The 19,598-nt window shown below is 50.4% G+C and overlaps 1 protein-coding gene across 1 annotated transcript in view; it reads left to right on the forward strand.

Moving 5' to 3' along the window:
• Positions 1 to 17,762, forward strand: part of OTUD7A (OTU deubiquitinase 7A) — a 386,019-nt gene extending 368,257 nt beyond the window's left edge. Inside the window, exons 12-14 of the mRNA XM_033190705.1 lie at positions 5,590 to 5,704; positions 5,878 to 5,962; positions 8,424 to 17,762. Coding sequence (XP_033046596.1) covers positions 5,590 to 5,704; positions 5,878 to 5,962; positions 8,424 to 9,854 — 1,631 coding nt within the window. The 3' untranslated portion in view covers positions 9,855 to 17,762. The remainder of the gene's footprint in view (positions 1 to 5,589; positions 5,705 to 5,877; positions 5,963 to 8,423) is intronic.
• Positions 17,763 to 19,598: the final 1,836 nt, after the last annotated feature.

Genomic DNA, 19,598 nt, shown 5'->3' on the forward strand with positions numbered 1-19,598 from the left:
AATAGTATTAATGGTATGTTTGGATTAAAATCCACCATCTTGCTACCTGTTTTCTATGTATCGTGTGGGTTCTTTGTTCCTTTTGTCTCTTTTCTGTCTTATCTTGGGTTAATTGAGCTTTTTAATGGTTCCATTTTATTTCCACCATGGCCTTGTTATTATACCCCTATTTTTAATTGTTAGTGATTTCCCTAGGTTTACAATAAACATCTTTAATTAATGAGATTTTTATTTTTATTTTTATTTTTATTTTTTTGAGACAGAGTCTCACTCTGTCACTCAGGCTAGAGTGCAGTGGCGCAATCTTGCAGCCCCTCACTGCAGCCTCCAACTCCTGGGTTCAAGCAATTCTCCTGCCTCTGCCTCTAGAGTAGCTGGATTACAGGCACACAGCACCATGCCCAGCTAATTTTTGTATTTTTAGTAGAGATGGGGTTTCACCATGTTGGCCAGGCTGGCCTCGAACTCCTGACCTCAAGTGATCCACCCACCTTGGCCTCCCAAAGTGCTGGGATTACAGGTGTGAGCCACCACACCTGGCCTAATTAATGAGATTCTATTTTAAGTAATATTATTCTATTTCACATGTTGTGTAAGGATATTAAAACAGCGTATTACCTATCCCTCCCTCCCATTCTTTCTGTTATTATCAGACATTTTATTTTTACATCTGTTATAAATTCATAATGCACTGCTGCTCTTTGCTTTAGACAGTTATCTGTTAGAGCAATTTAAAAGAAGAAAAAATGAATTTTCACAACCATTTATTCCATTTCCATCACTCTTAATTGTGTAAATACAAGTTTCTAGTGGTACCATATTTCTTGCACGTTAACATCTCCTGTAGTTCAGGTCTGCATGCAATGAATTTGCTCACTTTTGTTTGGAAAACTCTTTATGTCTTCTTCATGTTTCAGAGATATTTTGGCTGGGTATAGAATTCTAGATTAACAGTTTTTTGTTTTTTTTTTCTTTCAGTACTTTAAAAATGTCACTCCATTATCTTCTGGCTTACCTGTTTTACCATGAAAAGTCTGCTGTAATTTTTATCTTTGTTTCTCTATATATAATGTATCCTCTTTTTTCTCAGGCTGCCTTCAAGACTTTCTTTTTGTCTTTGGGTTTCAGAAGTGTTAAGATGCTATTATAGGCATATTTGTGTTGTTGTTATTTTTCCTGCTTGGTATTCTCTTAGTTTCTTAGATCTGTGTTGATGGTTTTCATTAATTTTGAAAAATTCTTAGCCATTATTTCTTTAAAACGTTATTTTGCCTTGTTCTTTCTCTCTTCTGGGATTTCATTTACACAGAACTTAAGGTGCCTGATACTGTAACACAGCTCTTAGATGCTGTGTTCACTTTCCCACCTCTTTTTTTTTCTGTTTCAGTTTGTGTAATTTCTAATAACCTATCTTGAGGTTTACAGATTCTCTGCTCAACTATATCAAATCAACTGACCAGCCCCTCAAAATCATTTTTCACTCTATTATTGTGTTTTCATTTCTAGAATTTTCATTTAATTCTTTCTTATAGATTTGTTCTCTATGCTGAAATTAACCATCAACTCTTGCATGGTGTCCAGCTTTTCTATTAGTCCTTAACTTATTAATCAGTTACTTTTAATTCCTTGTCTGATAGTTTCAACACCTGTGTCATATCTGAGTCTTGTTCTGTCAACTGATTTGTCTTTTATCAATGTGTTGGGTTTTTTTAATCTTTCCTTTCGCCCTATAGGTTTTTTTGTTGTTGTTGTTGAAAGCCAGGCATCTTGAGTGGGACAGTAAAGACTGCAGTAAATCACTTTTATTCCTGGAAAGAAGCATGCCTTTTGCTAGGTTTTTAGAGTCTAGGTTTGGACCAGTCTAGTCATGATAGCCCAGGAGGGTCACCCCCATCCCCAGATCCAGGGATACAGTGCCTGCCTAAGACAGATGCTTAATTAGAGTAACAGAACATGACCCTTAGTGCACCCAGTGTTTGCTGCCCTATACTCTGCAGTTTAAGCTTTTGTTCCTTGGTAGAGGTGGAATAGAAATATCTATGGAGACACTCTCTTAGAATTCCTGCCAGTCTTTTGTGGGAGAACCAGGTAGGTCCTGTGGAGAGGAGCCTGCAAGTGCATGTGAATTCCCTTTATATCTTCAACCCCAGAGTTCCGTATTATTTCACTAGCTGATACTCTTCCTTGACCAATTTAACCATTTTAGCTGAATTATTCTTACTGCGGTCCAGCTGAATTGGCCCTTCTTAAGCTCATGTCTGTCTCTCCTTGGAGGCACCTGTCTTTCCTTAGATATTGGATAAGTCGGCTTCCCTGTGACTTCAGCTGTCTGCTGGGTTAAAGATAAGTTGTGAATTTGCAGTTTGACTGGCACGTTGTCATGGTGGAACAATGCTCTTCCAGCTTCTCACGTCGGAGACAAAAACCAGAAATCTTGATTTTTTAGAAAATACGTACTCAGAATATATTCAGGCTAGTATGAGATGATGCCTATGTGTTTCCAGGCTAAAAGACATACAAGAGGCCTTTCAAAAACGAAAACAAAACAGCTTTCTGGCCTTACTAGGCTCATGTTGAAAAGCAGTTGCTGTTCTAGACATTTACCACCAGAGGGCAAGCCGCTGTGCGTCTGCTACTCACTGGTAAAGCCAGGTTTCCAATAGGGAAATGTCAGGGTGTACAGTGAGAGGCAGAAGCATCCCGAGCAGCCGCTGCTCACAAGGAGGACCTGTTTTCATGGCCTCCTGGCCTGAGCTGTCCCTGGGCTCTGCAGCCCTAGCCCTCACCACAGGCCGCAGTTGACCCTCTGCAGAGAAGCCTGCCTTTAAGCCCCTCGGTGTCTTCAGTTGTGAGCAGGCATGTCCCTGGAGCCTCTCTCAGTACCTGGTCCTTCACCCCAGCCAGATCTAGGCCGCAAGGCTGCAGGGCCCTTCTAGGTGGACAGGCAGTAGCCCCTTCAGGGGTATTCCCACCGTGCACTGGAGCCCTGGGTGGCTGGAATGGAAGGGAGTCCATTCCAGCCCTGCTGCCGAGGGGAGGAGTCCCCAGGAACCCCATGATAGAGAGGTGAGGGTGACTGGGGTGCCGTCTTAGCTCAGGTGGTTTATCTGAAACAAACAAACCAAAATCAGAGTGGCTTAACACAGTGGAAGTCTAAAAGGAGTGTTCTCAATTATCAGGCAGCTCTTGAGTGGGGATCTGCTGTCTTCTGCAGGCACCATGGAAGGGAAGTGGGGAGAGGCCCCCCTATGCCTGAGCACATCACCCAACACTTCCCACATTGCTTCTGCCCACAGACCATGGGTGCCGCTAGGTGCCTGTTCCCCCTAAATCCTGGGGGCGGGGTGGCTAAGACATGGAGTGGTGGCTGGGCTGATGCTCTCCAATGGCAATTCTACCCTGGGAAGCGGGTGGACAGCCAGACCCAAAATGTCCAAGTTGCACCCACAGGAACTGCTTCTAACAGATTATTCTTGTTCTAGAACAGTATTTCCTGAATTTGCTTGATTTTAAAAGCCACAGGAGATGCTTATTTAAAATGTCACTTTCTGAGTCCTTTTCCTGGACACTTGGTTTGGCCCATCTGTTCATGGGGGCTTGGAACTCCCAGGAGCTGCACTGCTCTATTCAGGGAAACATTGTGGATGGGGAGAGCCTGTGACACCCCCTGCCCCGTGAGTAAGAAGCGAGGCTAACCCCTTCTCTGTTTGTGTAGTGACTCACAGAACTATAGGACAGGCTGCTGGGCACCACCCAAGGGAGACCTGTCCCTGAGCCAGCCCTGCAGCCCTCCCTGGGTGTGTCTACTCTGCAGCTCAGACCTGGGAAGGGTGGCCATGTCAAGGCAGAACCCAGCAGGCTGCAGCAAAGCCAGGCCAGGCTGCCCTTGACCTCTCAAATCAGAGCACTGCACTTTCCAATCCCAAGCCAGATTAATGAAAAGCCCGGGCCAGGCGCGGTGGCTCACGCTGTAATCCCAACACTTTGGGAGACCGAGGCGGGCGGATCACAAGGTCAGGAGATCGAGACCATCCTGGCTAACACGGTGAAACCCCGTCTCTACTAAAAATACAAAAAATTAGCCAGGCGTGGTGGCGGGCGCCTGTAGTCCCAGCTATTCGTGAGGCTGAGGCAGGAGAATGGTGTGAACTCAGGAGGCGGAGCTTGCAGTGACCCAAGATGGCGCCACTGCACTCCAGCCTGGGCGACAGAGCAAGACTCCCTCTCAAAAAATAAGAAAAAAGAAAAGAAAGGAAAGCCCGGAGCTGGTCGTTGGTCAGCAAAGCTGCATTTCCCTTATTCGCAGCTTGGGGAGGCTGGGGAAGAAGAGGTGCAGGGGTGGAGAGGGGAATTACTTGTACCCACTTTTCCTCTTAAGCAACACTGGAGGGCAGCATTGAGTTAGTTTTTCCAATTTCTTACCAAATCAACTATTGGTATTCAGTCTTGGATTTGATCTGTTTCCTTGCCTTTTTGTTCTTGCCATGGCAGCCTTGCTGTGAATCATGGGCCCCAGCAAAGAGGCAAAGCAGCTGACCCAAGGCCTTGGGCTGTGCTTCTCTGCTGTGGTGTGACTTCTAGGAGTGGGGCCTGCAGGGGAGCTCACTGGAGCCCACAGGAGGCTGCTGCTTGCTCCAAGGAAAGACTTGGGGAGATCATCTCCCACTTCCTCCTGCCCTTGTCCCTGACAATGCCCTTGGGAGGAGTCAGCCATGTCATGAGGAACTCCTCTCATCAGGTCCCCCGGCAGCTCAGAAGCTCCTAGAAGATCCCAAACCTGTAGACACCCCCTCCACCCTAGCCCGTCTGGAGTGAGCCAGGATTTCCCACGGGGGGTGAGTTTCACCACAGAGCTTTTGTGATGAGTCAGTCCCTCTGAGAAATGACCAGCCAGTTGCTCGTCACTGCAGTCTCCACCGACATGTGACCTCCTCAAAAGGACCCCCTGACCCCACCTGAGAAAGGCTTCACCATCACTGCCTTCTGCCTGCTGTTTACCCTTCCAGGGCTCATCACCACCTGACATTATGAGGTGTTTGTTAACCTGCTTATCTGTCCCCAGCACAGGTGAGCTTCCTACGGGCAGGGACCGGTGGGTCCACGGGTCCCAGGCACTGACACAGACTTGTGGCACAAAATCACAAACCACTAGAGGTCAGCAACACCCTTGCTCACCTGACTTGTACATTCAGCCTTTCTCTGGGATGAGACAGGAGAGCTGGGCCCCAGACCCACCTGCAAGGTAGCCTCCCAAAGTGTGCCTAACCTGCCTAGATCCTTCCTAGAAATAGCAGAAGCAGCAATAGCTTTTTTCCCATTCTGATGCCCAACGGAGTATCTGCCATTGGACAGACCCAGAGAGACCCAGGGTCCAGGTGACGCTTTCAACTGCTCTCCACTGTCTGCAATAAATATGGAATTTTAAAAATCAGCAATAGTGGTTTTGGTCTTCATGCTCCTGCTGGTACAGATCTGTGTAGATCTCCACTCGGTGCACTTGTCCCCTGAACACCTGGCTTGGGAATTGCCTTCCCATCCTCCCTGGGGACTGTCGGGGCTCCCAGCACGGCTCTGTCTCTTCTGTTCCAGCCGTGATCCCCCTGACGGATTCTGAGCACAAGCTGCTGCCTCTGCACTTTGCAGTGGACCCTGGCAAGGACTGGGAGTGGGGGAAAGATGACAACGATAACGCCCGGCTGGCCCAGTAAGACCCTACTCTGTCCCTTCCCCCAGCGCCCACAGGGAGGGCTATGGCTGGGGCATCCTGGGGAGGGGCTGTACCACCCCTGCTCCTCCTGGGACAGCTGGCATGCAGGTGGGCTGGGTGCTACAAGGGCCAGCTCAGACCATTTCAATAGGGTATTCTTCTCTTGCCAGCCTTATCCTGTCGCTAGAAGCCAAGCTGAACCTTCTGCACAGCTACATGAATGTGACATGGATCCGGATCCCCTCCGAGACACGGGTGAGCCTGGCTGTGCCGGGACCAGATCTGGCGGCAGGGTCCAGGCTGCTCAGCTCCAGCCTGGCCAGGGTGCATCCTCCCAAATGCTCCCACAGTCTTGCCTGCCCCTGCCTGGCCGCCCACGCCAGCCATACCCACAGCCCAGTAGCTCCCCCATCCCTGTGACCTAGCCACCCTGGCTGGGGTTTGAAGTGGCTCTGGTTGGACCCAGTGGGTGTGTACACACGTGTAGGCGTGTGTGCATGCAAGCATGCACTCTTGTAAAAGGATTTTTGTCCCCCTATTTTCTGCAGAAGGAATAAACACGCCCACTCAGAAAACAAGCGACAGGCAAGTCACAACACAAAACTATCTCTACTGAGATCAGAACACAATGTGCTGCCGCAGAGCGGAATTAATTATAAACTGTGTGGGTCCTCAAGAAAGCCAGGGAACTGAGAGCGCGATTCCTCAGCGCCCCCTTCCTCCCCTCCCAGAGGCAGCACACTGGTGGGTGGAGTTGGCAGGAAGGTGAGGAGAGGGGCCTCTGCCCCGTGAGGCTGCCTGCCTCCAGAGGGTCGGGGCTGCCCCTGCTTGCAGACGCTGAGGGATTCATTGTAAGCATCTGACTGATGTTTTTTGAAATCTCAGTAGTGAGCTGCCAGGGAAAAGGATTTGTAAAAAAAAAACAGCCTGCAAATAATTGGTCCTCTCCAGCCAATTACTTAGGCTTGAAGTGGGGCTCATAAAGAATTAGTAAAGGAGAGGTGTAAGTCAAGGAGTCGGGTGGTGGTCAGCACTGATCAGTGCTCTCAGACTCCGGCCTTTGCCTGTACTTCATCTCCCAGGGCTCCACCAGGCGGGGACTGATACCCCATTTTACTGATGGCATAAGTGACAGCCAGTCGGTGGCAGTCTGAGTGCTGCCTCTCAAAGGCCTGGAGCACTCTGGTGGTGCTGTGGCTGTTCTTCAGCACCCACATGGGGAGTGATGGCAGCGGCTCAGGATCTAGAATCAGGAGGCTCTCGGGCTGAGCATAGCTTTGCCTGCAATTGCTAGGCCTTGGTGCCTTCATGTCAGATGCAAGGCTCTTCAGCTGACAACTGTGGGAAGGGTTCTTCCAGCCAGGGACTCCTGAGCCCGCTCTCAGTGCGCTCCTGCTAGCACCAGGCGCACCTCCGTTCCTGGCCCAGCCCGTGTCCACCCTTTAGTGTCTCACACACCGGTCTGAGACACTTCACACCTTCCTATCCCAGGTGGGAAAGGGAAAGGAATTTCAGAGTGGGAGGTGGTGTGGGTCAGTTCTGCCCACGTTTGCTTCAGGGTGACCTGGTCACAGGTCAGTCACCGACTCTTGGACTTGCTTGAGGGGCCTGGGGGTGGGGGAGACAAAAATTAAGTAGGGGAGCAATGGGAGCCTTCTCCCAGGCTCATCCCCTGGAGGCCAAGGAAGCCTGTTCAGGTATGGGCACCAGTTCCTGCAGCACCCAGCAGCCAGCATGCGGGGCCCTGCCTCTCGTCCAGTGACAATCAGTCAGAATTCTCTCCTCACCCAGGGAGGTCCCTCTGCAGAGGCAGTAGGTGCTGCCTGCCTCTCTGCCCTCCCACCTCTTTTCTCAGGTTCCCCCCGCCCCAGATATGGTCGTGCCCTCCTCAGACTGGTTGACCACCTCAGTGGGTCTCATCCAAGCCATGCTTCCCAGCGTCACCCCACCCCAAACCACCCAGGGGTCATTTTCTGGGAATGGGAACATCTTTTTTGCTGAGCACAGGCCTATTTGAGAATCCTCCTCAATTTAGCACTCCACCTTGCCAAACAGAGTGAGAAAGGAACCCCTGAAGCGATTTGGCATCCCTGAATCAAGGGGGTGTTTGATTCAAGATCCGATGAATGAGATTGAGTGCAAGGTTTCTGTCCCCTGCCCGGCGTGAGGAGGTGAGACATCTTTTGAGGGGAGACAGTTTTGTGCAGGCCCAGTGTCCTCCCCACCTGAAGGCCTCCATCTTCACAGAGGCTGGCCTGGGACCCGTGTCTGGTCAAGGAGGGGGCCTTGTTAGTGGGGGAAGGCCAGAGAGTAAACCTGATCATTCTCTGAACTCGGACGAGGCTCTGGGGACCAAGGCCCAGTGGGGTATTTGCACCATGCCCCAATCCCCCACTCAGGGTTCCAGGTTACCAAGTACCTGAGGTTCCCCAGACAGAAAGAATGAGTACACCCCAGCTTCCGTGGCCAGAAGACACACGCAGATAAGTCTCTACATCCTTTTACTACTGCAGTGAATCAGAGCCCACTCCTATCCGCTCCTTTCCTTCAGCACCGCCCATCCGGGTATCACAGTCACCAGAGACAGTGGGGACTGGGACAGTGAAGCTTGAGGGCCCCAGCCTTGGCAAGACAGGGGCAAGGTGTGTCTTCCTCGGCCAGGCTGCGGACCGCTCTTCTCTAACCACCTTCACTCCAGCCCTCCCTCTCCACACAGGCGCCCCTGGCACAACCGGAGTCTCCCACGGCCTCGGCAGGGGAGGACGTGCAGTCCCTGGCCGACTCGCTGGACTCGGACCGCGACTCGGTGTGCAGCAATTCCAACAGCAATAACGGCAAGAACGGCAAGGACAAGGAGAAGGAGAAGCAGCGCAAAGAGAAGGACAAGACGCGCGCCGACTCCGTGGCCAACAAGCTGGGCAGCTTCAGCAAGACGCTGGGCATCAAGCTGAAGAAAAACATGGGCGGCCTCGGCGGCCTGGTGCACGGCAAGATGGGCCGCGCCAACTCCGCCAACGGCAAGAACGGGGACTCGGCAGAGCGGGGCAAGGAGAAGAAGGCCAAGTCGCGCAAGGGCAGCAAGGAGGAGTCGGGTGCGTCGGCAAGCACGTCGCCCTCGGAGAAAACCACGCCATCGCCCACGGACAAGGCGGCGGGCGCGTCGCCGGCGGAGAAGGGCGGCGGGCCGCGGGGCGACGCCTGGAAGTACAGCACGGACGTGAAGCTGAGCCTCAACATCCTGCGCGCCGCCATGCAGGGCGAGCGCAAGTTCATCTTCGCCGGCCTGCTGCTCACCAGCCACCGGCACCAGTTCCACGAGGAGATGATCGGCTACTACCTGACCAGCGCGCAGGAGCGCTTCAGCGCCGAGCAGGAGCAGCGGCGCCGCGACGCAGCCACCGCCGCCGCCGCCGCCGCCGCCGCCGCCTCCTCCACGGCCAAGCGGCCACCGCGCAGACCCGAGACGGAGGGCGCGCCGGTCCCGGAGCGCGCCTCTCCGGGCCCGCCCACGCAGCTGGTGCTCAAGCTCAAGGAGAGGCCCAGCCCCGGGCCCGCGGCGGGGCGGGCGGCGCGGGCGGCGGCGGGCGGCACGGCCTCCCCGGGGGGAGGCGCGCGGCGTGCGGTCGCCAGCGGACCGATCCCCGGCCGCAGCCCCCCGGCGCCAGCGCGCCAGAGCGTCATCCACGTCCAGGCGTCGGGCGCGCGGGACGAGGCGTGCGCGCCGGCCGTGGGGGCGCTGCGGCCGTGCGCCACGTACCCGCAGCAGAACCGCTCCCTGTCGTCGCAGAGCTACAGCCCGGCGCGCGCCGCCGCCCTGCGCACCGTGAACACGGTCGAGTCGCTGGCGCGCGCGGTGCCCGGGGCCTTACCGGGCGCGGCGGGGGCGGCTGGGGCGGCAGAGCACAAGTCGCAGACCTACACCAACGGCTTCGGCGCCGCGCGCGACGGCCTGGAGTTCGCCGACGCCGACGCGCCAGCCGCGCGCTCGAACGGTGAGTGCGGCCGTGGCGGCCCGGGGCCGGCGCAGCGGCGCTGCCAGCGCGAGAACTGCGCGTTCTACGGGCGCGCCGAGACCGAGCACTACTGCTCCTACTGCTACCGCGAGGAGCTGCGGCGGCGGCGCGAGGCGCGTGGGGCCCGGCCCTGAGCGGCGCGGCGCGGCGCGGCGCAGCGCAGGCGGCGAGGTTCTACCTTCGAGGATTTCTTTTCCATTGTGTCGGTGTCTTTTTTACATGCTCTGGTCCACCGGAAGGCCGGCGCCTCCTCTGTCAGTGCCGTGTACGTGTTTGGTCAAACGTTCCTAATGGTGCCTGAACCTACACTGACGCCACTCAGGTAGTAGACGGATAGGAAACAAGTCATACTGTTGGAAGTGGGTGTGCTAGCCTAGCATCTGCCTCGTACCTGTGGAAACTCAATAGCCATTGCAAGAGTATTTTTGTTCCTCAGTAAGAAATAAAGAAATTCGCAGCCCTTTGTTTTTAGAAGGGAGTGTTTTACATGCTTTTTTTGTTTTTTTTTTTCTCCTAACCTAGCGATGACCTCTTCCAGGTAGCGGTCCCCTGTGCGCGGTTGGTAGTACCCAGGGCATAGAGTGAACGCGCACCCGGGGCTGCGGTGGAGGCTCCTCTGCGGGCTCCACTTGCCTCTCATCCCGGGACCTAGGAGAAGGCGGGTACCTGGCCGCCAGCTGACGCCCTGGTGGTCACTGTGGCCCTTTAGAAACACACAGCTCCATTTCATAAGCCAAACCTCCTCCCCCAGCCCCGGCTCAAGCACCATTCACACTGCCATCCAAGCCGCGGGCGGCCGTGGGAAGGCACTGGACCACCCGTCTCGCGGGCGCGGTTAGGTACAGCGATGGCTCCCAGTGCCGGGCAGCTCAGGTGACAGGAGCTTTCCAAAGACACCTAGGGTCCAAAAAGCAGGGTTCCCATCTCACAATTTGGATTTGCCCGTAGAGGAGAAGATAGGACAGCCCGCTCACATTTCTCCTTTGAAGGCACTTCCGCAGTGGACTGTCGCTGGAGGGCCCCTGGGCAGTGACCATCGGTGCCCCAGGAGACAGCGAGGAATTGACCCTTCGGTCACTGTGTAAGCCCCCACTAGGTTGCTGCTCTTTCCAAAGGGAAGGAGCTGGGGGAACCGGGAAGGAAGCCCACCCCAACACCTGCATCTGTCTGGGTTCAGCCAGGTAAAGGGACTCACTGTGATCGTGGCCCCTCCATGGGGCAGGACGACCCTGCCTCCGTCTCGTGACACAATGAGGGAGCAGCCCGATCCCTGAGCGGTCTCTTTTTTGGTGCCTCCTACATTTCTTGAGGAAAAAAAAAAAAAATGTGTCCTTAGCTACCCTGTTTTGAGCAGCAATATGCAGCCTCTTCCTTCCAAGATTACCTCCGGAGAACGCCATTCTTGGCCAGGGACACTGAGGAGCTAAACCTGCCTCACTAAGGAACGAGCTTGTTTCCAAGAAATGAGGATAAGATGGGTAAAATCCTCACTAACAGAAGAATACTATAAAACCTGTGAGAGTCTTAGAATAGCTTCTAATAATCCTAGGAAAGGAGAAAGCGCCTGGCTTTGCTGTGAGTGTATCCTCAGAAAAAGCAGGAGGTTGACCATCTCTTCACTGGAGCCAGCTTCTCCTCTAGAAACGATGCTTTTTTCCCTAACTAAAGAGCAGCAAAAACAAACAAACAAAAAAAAGTGGGAGGGGATTTTTTTTACTTGTTTGGAAAATTATAATAAAACAATTGTCTCCTGTGAGTAATGCCTTTTTGTTTTTAATTATTCCACAGCAGGTGGAGTTTTCAGTAATTTGTTCAAGTTTTACATAAGTGGTTCCTTAAATCAAAAATTATTTATTAAATAGGATCTTTAAGAAATTTTTTGAAAGTTTTACTTTTCCTGCTGAACAATATTTTCAATGTGTGGTAATTACTGTACTAACATCCATGTCCCTGATATTACTGGGGTTTCTTTTATTACTCAGAAAACAAAAGTGGTTTTTTAAAAATCTCGTGGAGAAGGCCTGTGGCAGCTTTCTGGACTGATTCTTCGTGTCACGCTGAGCGGCTGCTTTGGCATCCAAAGCTGTGGGGTCACAGAAAGTGTTGCTTCAGGTGTGGATGCCAGCCACTCCTCATGCCCCTCACTCCTAAAAGATTGAGACACCCAACCTTAAAAATGCCTCAGTAGTCCATTGAGAAACCAAACTCGTGTGCACAAGATGTCAAGGAGGCATAAAGTCAATTCTTTTTTGTTTTTCTCATTTCTTAATGTAAAAACAGCCAACCAGAAGTTTCTAAAACTGGCTATGCAAATTCAGATCTCTTCTTTCTCATGCTATCTGCCTGGTTTGTTTAATTAAAAAAAAAAAAAAGAATAAAAACAGTCCATTGTAATACAGGAAAACCTTCCAAACCAGGCAGGGTACGTAATTATCAAAACACCAGGACCTATTCTACCCTTGCATTTCAAAGTTACCTCCACCCATCACCATCTGATGACAGATGTGCCCTAAATAAGAGCCTGAGGTAAAACCACTGGCTGCATCCTGCGCCCCAGCTTCTCAGTGTGGTAAAGAGACGCCAGACTGGTCTGTAGACACCTGCTCCAGGCTGATACATTACCACTCAGTCCACATGACTTGGGAATAGCCATTTCCTTTTGTGAGAGATCTGAATCCATCCTTCCTCTAAACAGTATTAAAAAAAAAAAGGGGGGGAGAGACCCGATAGTCATATTAAATGTGCAGGCCCCATGCACCGACAGCATGTTCCTTGAGAAGAGCCGTTTAGACCTAGTCCCTGGCCAGAGACCAACTTCATCAGGCTGGCCAGGAACTGTTAAAAACTGTGTTGACTGCATGTGGGCCAAGGGCTTCCCTCACATTCCATGGCATGAGGGCCCTTTGTGGAGCAGGGAGAAAGGGAAGAAGGTGAGTCCCCCGGGGTGTACGGCCCTGCTGCCGTAGCTGACCCTGCCTGAGAGCAGCCTTCCCCACCTGATCTGGCCACACTTCCCTTTCCAGGAAGGACAGGTGTCTCCAAGGGACTGCAGGTTTCCAGAGGATCCCAGGTACTTCTAAACCCCTGTGAAGATTATTTCAGAAATTCACATTTCCTGCACATTTGTTACCTGGGTAAATGATTTTTTTAATAAATCGTTAAGGGAAGGTGTTTTTCAGTGTATTCTGTTTGTAGATTGTATGCTGTGTTACGTTGGAATTTTACAAGCCAAGTTTAAACTATACTATAAAAATTATTTTTATATTATTTTCAGAACATGCCACAGAGCAATATTTTGCACCCTTTATTGTCACAGGGTTGTCCCTTGGAAGGGTAACTGGAGGTGGGAAGGAGCTCCAGTGTGGGGTCCGGGGGTAAATGCTTTTTGCTGCTTGTTTGAATACCTTCTGAAAGTGGGAATGTATAAATGTCTGTTTTTATTGAAAGCTTGATTTCCTTTTTTCTGTTCATGGATTTTGGTACTGCACCTTTCCTCTTAAATGAATACTTTGTCTTCACTAAATTATTGTGGACCTTTTCTTACCTATTACCACCAGTGGCATTTGAATCTATTACTTTACAAATGGAATGTTTTTCCAAATGATTTAATGTCCTCATTCTCGTAGCTTACTGTCAAGAATTGGGTGGCTGAAGATAACAGGACTCTCCATGCCCCCCAGGTGCACACCTCAGGGTGTGGACATCCTCCATGCAGCACCCGCCCTGTCTCTGAGGAGGGGTCATGGGTCCATCGCCCACCCCCACCTCCCCCCACTTAGTATCCACAAACTTATTTTGCAGACTATTCTACTTTGCAAAAATAAACTTAATCTAGCAAAATATACTTCACATTAGTTAAGATAAAAGGGCTGTACTTATCAATGGTGGGAAATTTGTGCAAGAAAAAAACAAAGACTTTTCCAAATCCGTGTGTGTAAGTTCCATTCCATGTGAGTCTTTTATTTACTAAGAGACTTGGAGTAAAAGCTGAAGGCATCTGCTGTATGTTTGGGGCTCCTTTCTTTATGACATGATTCTTTTTCTCCTCATCTTGGTGTGGACTTTACAAATTAAGTTTCCCCAGTGTTCTGTCCTTTGTCTTTCTCCAGTGCTTCTAATAAACAAGAAGAAATGTGTTTCCATGGCTGAGCGAGCCCTGCGGGGTCAAGCAGACCTTACCAGCTCTGGCTTCATCCTCATTGGGCTGCAGAGGCGGCCCCTGCTCTAGTTGAGTCTGGTTCTGCTGCCAGCTGAGGACAGACACACCATATGAAAGGCCCAGAGGTAGCTGGCATGTCAGGGAGCAGGTATCCCCTTCCAAAACGCCTTAAAGTGATGACTCTTTGGAGACCTGAGGCACCACCTTCACATTTGCTCCTGACTCGAAACTCTAGCTGGCCAGTTTTAGTGTGGCTGGCCAGGGCAGTGACCAGCGCTCAGCTTTGTTCTTGTGTAATTCAAGTCCACCCTGCTGCCCGTGTCCTCTCCACAGCTCTGGGTCTATTGGCCCAGAGTGTATTTCTGCCAGTGCTGCCTCACTGACTCAGGAGTGGGTCCTGGGTAGTTCATGATAGAGAGGCCAGCACATGCCATGGGGAGAGCCCCCCACGCTTACCCCAGGAGGCCCTGCTGCACATCCAGGCTGGACCACTCTGCAAGCTTCTGAAAGACAGCTGTGGGCACTGTGCAGATTGGCCTGTTAGCAGTTATGCAGGTCCCTTCTTTTCCAAAAGATCTATTCTTCTTCCCGCTGCACCCCCAGCAGAAAAGAGCTAGGGAGATGCCCTGCAGGGACCCCCGGGAACAACAGGTGTGTGCAGTCTGCGCAGTATGAAGAACTTGGCCCCACCAGGCTGAGCCGAAGACACACGTCATTGCAGATCAGCACTGAAGCCACCATCTCCAACCATGCTAGTAATACTACTGTTTCTATTTATTTTGCCACATAGTTTGTTGAAATTTGCATTTTTGCTATTTTAATCTTGCCAAGAAAGGGGGCCTCACTAATCCTAATTATGTACATGCAGAGTGATGCACATCGCTGCTATCTTTTTATTCCTCCCAAAGAGCATCTCAAGGATATATATGTATACACACACATTTGTGAGTTGAACATAAGGTGAAGAGTGCCATTTGGTTTTAAGAGTAAATATAGGCCAAATCTATTCAAGACCAAAGCAACTTAGTAATTTAATGAGGACTAATTACTGAAACCAGCTGTTTTAGAATTTATCTACAGACACTGGAGTGCTACTTTAAATGAAGAAACAGCCTCCCATGGCAGAGGAAAAGCCAGGTCCTTACAAAGGCCTCTCCCACCCCAGTACTACTACTACCCGCTGCTCTGCCCTGGGACGTAGGCCTTCCTGCCATTTCTAGTCACAGGCACCCTCCTGCCTCAGGGCCTTTGCACATGTCATTCCTTCTACGTGGAACATTCTTCCCCAGAGAGCCACATGGTTCACCCCTCACTACCTGCCAGTCTTTGCTCCAATGTCACCTTTCAACGAGGCCTTCCCTGACTTCTTTATTTAAAAGAACAACACACCCCACTCTCCCTCCCTACCCACCTCTCTGCATCTTCTTCTTGTGCATTTCTTACCATCTGAGTGCTGCAGATGTTAATCATCCATCCATTTATTTGATTCTCGCCTCCCCGTCTCCCATAGACTGTAAGCTCCATGTGGGCAGGAACTTTCATGTGTCTTGCTCATCACTGTATCCTGGTGCCTACAACAGTGCCTGATACATATTAGGCACTGGATAAGTATTTGTTGAAAAAAGGAAATGAAATCAGTAAATCGAAACCTATTAAGAGGCCAGAAAATGTCAATTTCAGCTTTCATCAAATCCAGGTTCTATTATTGTGAGAACTTTAGTTGACCCAGTGACCTGGCTCCTGTGGGTACAAGATGACTAGATATGGCATTGAGCAGCACTGGGCAGCAGTGGTGGCTTCTGTCTGTGAACACCTGCCCTGCCGCTAACCCTCACAGATGTGAGGCTCGCTGTTCGCAGGGGAGCATTTTGGAACCAGCTGGGATGAAGACAGTTTTATACGGGTAGCTCTTGTAGTCAGATGCACAGTAGCGGGTTCCTGTCACTCCATGAGGTCACTGTAGACCTGGACCATTCCAGAGAATCCTTTGTTCATCAGTCTTTAGGTGTCTCCCAGTCCTTCCCAGTTCCACACGGGTGGCAGCAGATGGCCCAGCCCAGGGAAAGTCCATCTGACCATTAGAAGGACTCATCCTCCAGCGACCAAAGCAGGTTGCAGAGGAAGAGGAGCTTTTCACAAACATTAACCAGCACAGGGCTGGGCAGCTGCACTGACAAATTTGGAAGCAGCAGGACCAGAGAGCCAAGGCCCCTGGGTATTCCCATTGGCCACTGGTGGAGGTGCACTGGAAGGTCAGAGCCTTGACACCACAGAGCCAAGCAACACACACCTCCTTGGGCCCATGACCCAGTGCTGGCAGGTGACCTCACCCACAGCAGGGGAGGTGCGGGTCCTCCAGTGACCTTCCTGCCCCTGCCAGATGATTTTGACAACTACCTAACCTTGGTGTTTACTTCTAGGTCCTTTGGCCAAATGCATTTTCTTCTAAGAGTTGTTGGCAAAATACTGTTACAAGCTTCTTATGGGACTTTTGTCCTACTGTGACCTGGTTAAAGGCTTCGTCCTTCTCTTTAATCCGCTTCTGTGGTTTTGCTGTCATTTCTCTTGATGCCATATTTTCAGGTCCTTCATGGGAGGGGGCATAAGGTCTCCATCGTAACGCCCCCTCTGCAGCTGGCCAGCCAGCAGTGACTGGGCCCACACATGTGCGTTCCTGTGCTTGAATTGCCAAATAAACAGTGTCCCTTCCATTGCTGCCCAGACAGACTGGAGGCCTGCTCCTGCCAGCACTCAGGGAGGAAGTGTGTACTTCCCAAGAGCCTGCCCCCTTGGCCCGTGCAAACTTTCTCCATGGCAGGTGTCCATGGAGGTCTCCCAGGCCCTATGGGCTATCCAGCTCTTTGCACACATTCTTCCCGCTTGCAGGAATGGAAACCAAACACCTGATACGGAATGACGACTTGGCAGTGGGGAGTGGTGCAGCTTGTCTCCACTCATTTAGGACCAAAACTAGGAAACTCACCATGAGCATGCTTTGGAGATCAGCTGTGGCCTCGAGCCCCTGTACACGCAGAGGCAAGCCCCACCTCTGACAGAGCCAGTCACCATTCAGTAGGAGCTTGTCTTCTCCGGGCCCACAGGTGGGAAAGGCTGGGCTCTTAGTCCTACAAGTAAAGGCGCTATTAGGAGCAAGGAGCAGGTTCAGCTGGGTCCACAGAGGAACTAAACTCCTTAGTGACCCGTTACTGCCTCATCTACGGAGTTTGAACTCCATTCACCATCACCTTTGAGAATTTGGCCTTGTTGTAACTAAGGATTGTTGAAGTAAATTATAACAAGGGACCATCCTCATCCTGTGTTTGCTTTGTTCCATTAAACATGCGTTTGGCCTAATGAAGTCAGTGAATGTTCCTCTTTCTTTTTTGTTTTTTGGTTTCTTTGACTGATATTTGGATGACATATGTTGCTTTATTTCTGCCATTTTTTTTTGATTACTGTGGACAAAGGAAAATATTGAGGCAAAAACAGGTCGTCAGTCACGTGACTTTGACCCAGTTGTGCAGAACCCCTTTTTACCTGCAGGTGTTAATTCCAATTCAATGCAAATATCCTTTTCAATCCGGTCCGTTCTTGGAGAAGAAACCCATTGTAAGAGCTGTCTTCTGTGGTTGGGATATTACTTTGTAAAGTATTAAAGCACTAAACCAATTTTTGCAATATGTAGTAAATCTTGCTTTCATTTTGGAAAACTTCCAGTAATGACTACTGCACTTTTTATAGAAGAATTGTATTTAATTTCTTTCTTTTATGAAAGATTATTTCAAGTAAAAATAGCTCTGTAATCTGTGTGACATGGCTTCTCCATTACCTGACACAGAGAGAAGCTTTGATGCCTACTCAATAAAATTAACATGTTTGTAAAGTATTGCTTGGTCCAATTATTTGCCCACTAACTCCTGTGTTCTTGTAAAATGCCATCTAAGAAAAGCTTTATTGCCAAGAGGAAGAGGACTATATCAGGCACCCATCCATACCAGTGTTGTTTTGTTTAAGTGTTTTCCCACCCAGATGAGATGTAAACCTAGTTGTCACAGTTTCATTCTTTATTTTATTTTATTTTATTTTATTTTATTTTATTTTATTTTATTTTATTTTATTTTTGAAATGGAGTCTAGCTCTCCATCACCCAGGCAGTGGCGTGATCTTGGCTCACTGCAACCTCTGCCTCCCAGGTTCAAGTGATTCTACTGCCTCAGCCTCCTAGTAGCTGGGATTACAAGTGTGCACCATCATCCCCAGCTAATCTTTTTGTTTGTTTGTTTGTTTTGTATTTTTAGTGGAGACAGGTTTTTGCCATGTTGGCCGGGCTGGTCTCAAACTCCTGACCTCACCTCAAGTGATCCACCTGCCTCAGCCTCCCAGAATGCTGGGATTACAGGCACGAGCCAGCACGCCCAGCCAAGTTTCATTCATGTAAGAGGAAAATAGTTTCTCTCCTTTTTAAAATGACCATGACACATTTTGTCTGGATAAAAGCTGTATTTAGTCTGTTTTCACACTCCTGATAAAGACATACCTGAGACTGAGTAATTTACAAAGAAAAAGAGGTTTAATGGACTCACAGTTCCACGTGTTTGGGGAGGCCTCACAATCATGGCAGAAGGCAAAAGGCACGTCTTACATGGCAGCAGGCGAGAGAGAATGAGAGCCAAGTGAAAGGGGACACCCCTTATAAAACCATCAGATCTTATGAGACTTTCTACCATGAGAACAGTATGGGGAAAACCACCCCCATGATTCAATTCCCTCCCACCATGTCCCTCCCACAGCACATGGGAATTATGGAAGCTACAATTCAAGATGAGATTTGGGTGGGGGCACAGCCAAACCATATCAGAAGCTGAATAGGGTTGTCCTTAACATGTCTTCACCAGAGGTTGCAACCATAAGCAAGAGAATGGCAGCTGGGAGCATAGAGGAGGAGGAGGATTTTGCTGTGAATTTTTATCTGTGAGTGCTCTTCTACGGAGGAGAGGCGCTGCCTCTGTAAAAGAAAGAAGCCCCCTCAGGAGGCTGTGGGTGGGGTCCAGGCCACAGGCCTGTCTAAAGCAGGTGTGATGCACCCAGGACTCAGTCCCAACCCACTGTGTGCCATGCACTGGGACAGTGACGGAGGTGGTGATGACAGGGCCTCACGCACTGAATAGGCATCGTTGGGGGTGGCACATTCTCTGCATAGTGGAATTCAATGCATGCAACAACCCTATGAGATAGCAAAATCTCTGTGTTGTAGACAAGAAAAGTAAGGTTTGGCGAGGTAAGACGTAAAGCCAGGATTGCAGCTCAGGTGTGTCTGACATGAGGGTCTGTGCTCCCAGCATCAGAGTACATTGTCATCCTAAGGAATGGGCAAGGCGCCTGCCCAGGAGGACCTCACAGTCTGGGGAAAGGTGACACACAAGTCCATCTGGCTCCAGGTTGGGGGTGAGTTAGCACAGATGGGAGAAGGACAGGAAAGATGCCTGGCGGGGCTGTGGGATTCGCTGGTGCAACGGCCACGACATACCCATGGAATCCTGTTAAGGCCAATGGGACCATCCGTTTCTGGCTCTAGTGTTTTTCTACACGAGGAAATAGGAAACTGTTCTGAGTTTGTTCAGGACAGGCAGAGAATCCCATATGAAAGGCAAAATCCTGCATTTGAAGCTTTGAAAAGTGCTTAGAAGACGATATAGGATGGTGGTAGGAGCCCTGGATT

This window comes from Trachypithecus francoisi, unplaced genomic scaffold (genome assembly GCF_009764315.1).
Source record: "Trachypithecus francoisi isolate TF-2019V2 unplaced genomic scaffold, Tfra_2.0 Lachesis_group3, whole genome shotgun sequence".
Taxonomy (NCBI): Eukaryota; Metazoa; Chordata; class Mammalia; order Primates; family Cercopithecidae; genus Trachypithecus; species Trachypithecus francoisi.